At 40.6% G+C, this 7,883-nt stretch overlaps 1 protein-coding gene across 1 annotated transcript; it reads right to left on the minus strand.

Moving 5' to 3' along the window:
• Positions 1 to 2,438: 2,438 nt before the first annotated feature.
• LOC131891572 (uncharacterized) lies at positions 2,439 to 6,467 on the minus strand. The gene is made up of 4 exons (XM_059241183.1): positions 6,094 to 6,467; positions 5,808 to 6,021; positions 4,602 to 4,850; positions 2,439 to 2,907 (listed from the first exon to the last, which is right to left on the minus strand). Exons 1-4 carry the CDS (start codon positions 6,309 to 6,311, stop codon positions 2,599 to 2,601), a joined length of 990 nt encoding a protein of 329 aa, XP_059097166.1. The 5' UTR covers positions 6,312 to 6,467; the 3' UTR covers positions 2,439 to 2,598.
• Positions 6,468 to 7,883: the final 1,416 nt, after the last annotated feature.

A 7,883-nucleotide genomic window follows, 5' to 3' on the forward strand; every position in this document is an offset into this window, starting at 1 on the left:
CAATCTCTTATAAACGGCGTTAAAGTTAACCAAAAACGTGCTTCATCCATCGAATAAAATAAAAAAATCGGTGCCCGGAGAACTCGACCCAACGGACAACTAGACTAAGGATAATTTGACTCAACGGCCAACTCGACCCAGTATTATACACAACATATTGGCTAAAAAATACTTGATAATGGAAAAAAACTGAAGCTTGATGAGCAAACATTTAATTTGCTTGCATGTAAACATAGCTTGCCTTGACAGAGAATGTAATCCCCAGTACTATTAAAATGGAAGGTTATAGTTCGTCTTTTTATTAGCTTTCAATCTTTATACGATATTTGGTCTACCAACGAATTTGAGTTGGCAGACCGAGCTAGTCCTTGAATGTAGGGTTGATCTGGAATGCTATCTAAAAATTTGTCCAAGTCAGACTTTAAAGATGCTACCGAATCAACAAGGCCTACGTATTTCCTGCGAATATCAGAGGAAAGCAAATTGAACAATGAAGGACCCCGAGAAAGAAGAGAAATGGACTTCATTGTTCGAACTAGCCTGGATTCTCGAGGGCTTGAAGGTGCTCTCAAAATGCACATTAAGCCTCTACGGTCACTAGAATTGACCCTAAATCTTGGATCGGGACAAAGCTCATGGATGCTTTTGAAGACGTAAAGTATCGTACCTTTCGTACCTTCTTTGAACACTGTACAGTCCCAACCTTTTTAGTCTATCCCAATATGAGAGCTCTCTCAATCCTGTGATGTTCCTAGTGAAACATCTTTGGACTTGTTTGACCTTTTGCAAACCAGCTTAACTCATTGGAGTCCAAATTGTTCAATCATATTCAAGATGTGGCTGAACTGTCAACTTGTACAGGGTTAGCATCGTGATGCTATCTCTGAACTGAAACGTGCGATATATCCAACCACATGTTTGAAAATCTTTACCCACCTTTATCTACGAGTGGAGTATTCAAAGGAGTTGACCCAAAGGTCATTGAGCGGAACTTCATTCCGTTCAGGGCCATATTACTCTCAGTAACCCAAGAATAGATTATTTCTAGACATCATAAACTAACTTTGTATCGTCAGCATAAGAAGAGAGACTGGCAGTAATTCTAAGCGTCTTAAGCGGGGCAAAGAATATTGTAAAAAGGAGGGGCCCTAAGATAGAGCCCTGGGGAACACCTGACCTGACATCATGTATGTCACTAAGGGATCCCTCGACCTTATCAATTTGCTTCCTATCCTGAATGATGCTTCTTATCCAATTGAGAACCTTGCCTTGGACCCCACTGTCATGAAGTCAATTCAACAAAAGGCCATGATCTACTTTATCAAGGGCCTTGGCAAAATCAAGATAGACAACATCAACTGACTCTTGCCTTTCCAGTCCCTCAATGAACTGTTCAATATGATCAATCAGTTGGGTAACCGTGCTAAAATGTGCTCGGAACCTGTGCTGGCTAGGAGGAAGGACTTCATTGACCTCAAGAAATTCAACAAGTTTGGACTTCATGATCTTCTCAAACACCTTCGCAATATTCGAAGTCAGAGAAATCAGCCTATAGCCCTTGGGGACCGCCTCAACTCCCCCTTTAAAAATTGGAACAAAATGAGCTAACTTTAGTGAAGATGGAAACTTGCCCTGATCCAAGATGCAACGCATCAAGTAGGAGAAAACAGGAGCAAGAACCAGTGAGCATCTCATCAGAAACTGGGATATCACGCCATAAGAACCAGACCAGGAGAACTTGAAAGCCTCAAGTCCCTGATGGCCTCTAAAGCATCTTTAATTAAACTTAATTTTCAAAATTGCCACTTTTTGACATTAAGTAAGGTTTAAGAGTCATATTGCAAACTATATTCGGGCTTTTCTACCTGCTTCAGAAAAGAGAACTATTTCCATTTATATTTTAGGCAAAGAGAGAGAGCTTAATATATTTCTTATAACCGGATTAACTTGCAGTCAAATTTGATGCAAATGCATTCTTTGAAAACGAGAAATCTTATGGTTTGATCCATGGATTTGAACAAACTTTTATTTGGAAACGCAACTAAGTTTTACTCCCAGCATCTCTTGATTACGTTTTTAAAATTGTTTTCTCTTTGTACGGTTTAAGGGGATTAATATTCTAATTTGAGCTCGTTTTTTATAAAAGCAGTTCAAAATATGCCATTTTTGTGCCAGTCTTCTCTGTGTATGGCGATGATCCATCTTCTACTAAATGCACGAATTCCGTGACATGGCAACTTCGTATGTTATTTGACTCTCAATTGTAGACACCTTTTTGCTCTCCTCGTCTGCATTCCTAAATTAATGGTTTTTAGAGCGCCCTGGAGAGGGAAATGTTTTGCACACTTTCATATTGCTGACAGAGAATCTCATTCGCATGTCTGGAATGAAAACCTCGAGAGAAAGAGATAAGTAAGGTATCAAAATTGTGCCACAAGTTAAGTAACATTGGAAACAATTGTATTCAAAAATTTTGAGAAAAAGAAAATGTGTTTTCGTCCACCACCATAAACATGTACACATCAATGATTATAAATTTTCTTGCTGCCCTTCTACATGTAAGTGGGTTCAGAGGTTTGAAAATTGTCTCCAGGGGTTTCATTCCTCGCCAATTGTGTCAGCGGGTCCGTTGTCCAGATTGGTGATCTTCATTTCAAAGCTGGGAGGTTGATAAAAAGTCCCATCCCGATCATAAAACGCGGGCGGGATGTAAGTTTGGGTGCCTTTCCTCCACATGCGCTCCTCCAGATGGCGAATCACTTTGGGTACATGGTTGTTGTAGCGGACCAACAACTCCTCGAGCTCTTTTTCGTTGACCGTGTTTTGAGTAATGTCTCCGTACACTTTTCGGCGCTGAGTGAGATTGGCCAGTTTCTTCTCATCCACGGTGACATGGTCTCCATTGGTCTGAAATTGCGGATGATGGCTCTTTTGAAAGACTCATTGCTACACTCTTATTCAACTTCATTAATCATATACTCCGGGGCATACATGACTAATGTGGAAAGAATACATGTTTGAGCTGAACAAAAGCGATCAAAATATGCGCAACAAGGGCGGGTTGAAATGTGCTCGATCGAACACATGCCAAAATTGCAATGAAATAAAAGATCAGAATTAATCGAGTAACTGGAAAACGAGCGTTTCATAAAGAGGCTGAAAGCAAAGAGAGCAACGATTTTGGAATCAACAAATTCGCTCGCAAGGAGCTAATGTCAGGTAAACGAAACTGCTCGTTTTGTTCATTCAGGCAAACCGGCATGCCACACTGTTATTATTAGTCGATTGGGTTTAAATGCTTCATTTAATATCATCCCATCGATCATGAGCGTCGGACAAATGCGTGGGCAATAACAATCCAAAATTGCCAACGGCCATTGATTCATATTGACGTTTGTGTGACCAGATTTTTTTTTTGTTCAAAATAGGTCAAGTATGTTTTTGCCCTATAAGCCTGAAAATGCCAAAAAAGTGAAATTTGTCTTTTTTAAACGACAAGATCGATCTCCAAATACGTCAAAATCTCCCCCAAAAATGAAAATGGACACCTATTTTGATGGCCTGATAATTGAAAACAAAGACAATTGATTTTCTAGAAAAACATTGATATCCGGGCTCTAATTACCATTTTTCCGATTGCGTAATTGACCGTTAATGTTTCACTTGTCACTTGTCAAATTTCTCAATTGCCAATCAAAAGTAAAATTTGAAAGAAAAAAACTAAAACTATTGAGGGATTCAGATGCCAGGATGTTTTTCAAATCATGGACTAACACTCTTTCCCGGAATGCTTGGAGTTCAAAAATAATCAAAAAAATGCTTCAATCTTGGAATGTGTACAATTGCTGACGCCATTGAAAACAGACCTCGGATGTGACTGTGAAGCTTTGAAGTTGGCACTTTGAATTAAAAAAGAATGCAATAACATATGCGCTATTCCAATTACTTAGTGGAAGTGCGAAATCAAATCCCACGATGAAGTTTACATCTCCGTTCTCCAAATGAAGAGGATTCCATCCAATGAATTTAGCACAATTAGGAGTACAAATCAAGTCGAAATAAAAATAAAAAAAGGAAAAAGTTGGGTAATTAAGACATTAATATATTTTGATAAAATGGAGCTCCAAGTGAAAAAACTGACTGGACAAACACCACTGGTCAACGCGAACTTGGCAGAATTTGTCATTATAAATTGCAAAGAATATGATCAGAATGTTAATTTGTATGCAGAGCAAACGAAAAACAACAGTAAACCGCCCAAATGTGGAGAGTCACCCATTTGATAAGCGGTTTTGGGATGCCTACCCAATGATTGAGCAATAAAAACAATCTGATGGTTAAACACTTAATTGCTCATGAAGGACTTTAATCGTTGTGAGTGTTTTAAATGAAACAGATCCAAGTCTGACTTAAAAAAAAAAAAAGCTAATCGCTCAACACTTACTCATTATATCTGCAAACGTTAATGGGAAGCACAATCAAGAATGAAGCAGTCCGACAAAGCTGCACCTAGTTCATAGTTCATACTTTATATTTTGGTTTCTTTTTGTAAGGTTTCTTCCTTATTATTATTGGTGTTTAGTTGGCTAAGGTAAACTTACGGAATGTTCATCACTGTCACTTTGCTCGCCATCACTTCCGGTCTGAGACACGGCACTGGTCTTCCTGAACTTGAGATTGATCTTCGAGGAGCTGGCCATTTTCTTCATCACTTTGGAGGCCGAGGCCACGGCATTGGCCTTGGTCAGGTTCCAGTCTTTCTCACCCTCAGGGGTTTGGTGCAAAAACTCGTCCAGAGCGCCGCAATTGCAAAACTCGATGTAATAACCATCTGGGTCTCGGACAAACGCCTATTGACACGGGAGAACAGAAGCTGACGATTTAGGGTCAGTGATGAAATAATCTAGTCATTTTGTATCTTCAAACCACCAAATTAGTTGAATAATCCAACGTATTGCGACTCCTTTTCACCTCCTTATATAACTTATTTTCACGTTGTTGGTGATTGTTTTTGACAAAAATACAAAAAAGGACACTTTTCCAAATTGGAGTTTTTGAAATTGGGCTAATAGATATCTCGCAATGACGACAAACTATTAATCTCTTAAAGCAAATAAGTTTCTAAATCTCTTACTGGTCAGGCCTTTACTTTTCTATTGCGAAACAGTATTGCACCTCCTGGAATTTCTTGGGAAGCGCTTGAGTCAGATGACGCCGCTTTCTAGTCCAGAACTTGGGTTCTACTCTGGATTCTGGGTCCAAAAGCTAGAGCTCTAAGTGAGAGAAGAATTGGGGCATTGTTATGAAGCAATGTGTCGTCGGGCCCATCTGCTTCTCTTGCGTTAATCGGGTTTTAGACTCTAATCGGATTCAACCAAAGCTGTTAAGGAGCCGCCATCAATCAACTCACTGCCTCTCTGAAGTTGGAACTTTATTTTGAGAGCCACATAACTAAATATGTGTTCAATGTTAATCCTCATCACACACACACACAATGCAACCTTATTGGAAATGAAAAAGTTTCCCAGAGTGGTTTGCTCATCTGTTCCTAGATTTATACCATTGTAGCTCAACCCATCCGTCATTTGGAATCTGACGTCAAGGCACAGACCAAAACTTTGGCTGCTTGACGTAGCTCTAAGCAACTCATACGTACGTTTTCAGCTCTCACTTGAACTTCACTCCAAGCTGAGAACGGACAACTGAAATTGCCTTCACTCATCTTTCCATTACAAGTATTTCAAGGCCACTTTGGCTCAGCAAAGCGGCTAAAAAAACGCCTCATGTGTCCAATGACAATCACTCACCTGATCCACGGCCTTGTTGTTGTTTTGCGGATTCGGCACCGAGATGTTCTTGCGGGATTTGGCGCCAAGCTTGGTCAATCTGGCCCGGAGCCCATCCATATTGGAAGCATCCAAGGCCACATGGGACACGATCAGATCGTCATCCGAGTGAACGGCTGGACGGCCCTTGATCAAGTGAATGTCCACATTGCCCGCCGTCAGCCACGCCCCATGTCTGAAACAGCAATTCGAATGAAGGTTCATTGAACCCGTCTCACAGTCCCTTGGGAGCACCATCATAGGTTACCGATCGAAATTGGGTCTCAGGATCTGCTTCATGCCAATGATGTTGGTGTAAAAGTCCAGACTAAGGCCGACATCGCTCACCACCAGAGCAATATGATTAACGTTGACCCAAAGCTTGGACACGCCCCGGAGGAACTCGTCGTCCTCGTTGGCCGTTCCATTAGTGGTTCCGTTGTTGGTTCCGTTGTTGGTTCCGTTGGTGATCTCGGGGTTGCTCATAGTTGGTTGTACAAGTGCCTACTGAACCCTCGGTACGGAAAGATACCCCATTTTATTGAATTGTCCGTCAATTAAACCACGAAGGCCCCAGTGGTGCTTAGCTGTGCCAAACTTTCGTCAAGAGCCCGGCAGTTGATTGACCAATCATTTAAAAAAAAAGTGTTCGACCAATAAGATGGATGAATTTGTGTATGGTTGGGACTCGAGGAAAGGCAAGCATAAATTTGACCCCTTAATATCAAGGGCTGAAAGGTTGTGATGGTGACGAGGATTTCGATGGATTGGCCGCTCGTCTGTGAAAACTGCAACTTATATTTGCGGTGGTTGCAAAATGTTTGTCCTGTCTCAGGTTGAAATTCAAGTGGCATTTTTTGTTTTGAGAGAACTGGATGTTTTCGTCAAGTGCTTTTGCAAGCGCCATTGTCGGTGCCGTTGCCGGCCAATAAAACAGTGGCCCTCGGGGAATTCGCTCTGAAATAAGCACAATTTAGGTCTGATCTTGCCAGCATCTTTTTTTGAACAACGTTGTTCGAGCGTCCCCATTCCCCAACCTCTGTACAAGAACCAATACATGTGCATAATGTATTTACATAGAAATGAAATTATCAAGCATAACTTCTTGGTTGATCACATCTGCTCGCTTTCCGCGCTCCCTCCTGCTTATTTCTCCAATGCTTGTGTCAACCGATGCTCTCAGGTTTTGATCGTTCCACAAGCAAGGCAATGATTTAATTTCTTGGGACCTCATCTTGTCCTCTTGAAATCTGTTCCTCGGTGGCAATCATCTCTGGGATTCGGGAGTGGCTTTGATGACCTCAAGCTTCAAATATTCGATTTTCTACTTTGTTTAAGAAACCTCTATTATCCATATTCTCACTGCGCTTTGTAGATCTAGTACAGAATTAGAGCTATTTGGAAGAAGGACGACGGTGCAATGAACAATGAGTCTGAAAAGAGTAAATGAACAAGAGCACTATGCAAGTTCTTGAGAGCAGATTACAAGTTTGTCTAAGATAAATTCAAAACCTCTTATTTTACGTTCGATATGTATAAATGCCATGGATACAGTATGCGTATTGATTTTTTGCATCTTCAACATCAAATAATGATGTTTGTCCAAACGAAACGTGGGGATATATTAAAGCCAGCTTTACAGTAAGGAAGTCTGCAAAAAAAGAAGAAAAAAATTCAATGTCCCTGTTTAGGGCCTTACTCACCTTTGCCTCATTGTGAAACATCCTTCATGATTTTGGTTTTGTGTTAAGCATTATTTTCTGCATACGTTGCCAAATGTATCAATTTGTTTTTCTCAATGGTTGATGATCGGCTCAACTTTTTGTATACCATACCTCACAGATCCCATGGGAATAACTTGTTGGGAATTGTGACCTTAAAGCTGTATTCAGACCTGGTGCCTTCCTACCTATTTGGTTTAGCAGAAATTTCTTTGATCATGACACAATCCTGTTGGGTGATGGCAAAGGGACCAAAAAGACTCCGTTTTTCGTCCATGTGGGAATTTACCACAACATCTTGCAGCTTTTGCATTGATCTTGAAGATCTTATCAACGT

Source organism: Tigriopus californicus, chromosome 12, assembly GCF_007210705.1.
Source record: "Tigriopus californicus strain San Diego chromosome 12, Tcal_SD_v2.1, whole genome shotgun sequence".
Lineage (NCBI taxonomy): Eukaryota > Metazoa > Arthropoda > Copepoda > Harpacticoida > Harpacticidae > Tigriopus > Tigriopus californicus.

Bases quoted from the DNA above. Each gene is read 5' to 3' on its own strand.
- LOC131891572 (XM_059241183.1), bottom strand. From the start codon at position 6,311: ATGAGCAACCCCGAGATCACCAACGGAACCAACAACGGAACCAACAAC. The intron at 6,022-6,093 runs GTAACCTATGAT...TTGCTGTTTCAG, and splicing joins CTGAGACCCAATTTCGATCG to ACATGGGGCGTGGCTGACGG. The intron at 4,851-5,807 runs GTGAGTGATTGT...CCGTGTCAATAG, and splicing joins ACAACAAGGCCGTGGATCAG to GCGTTTGTCCGAGACCCAGA.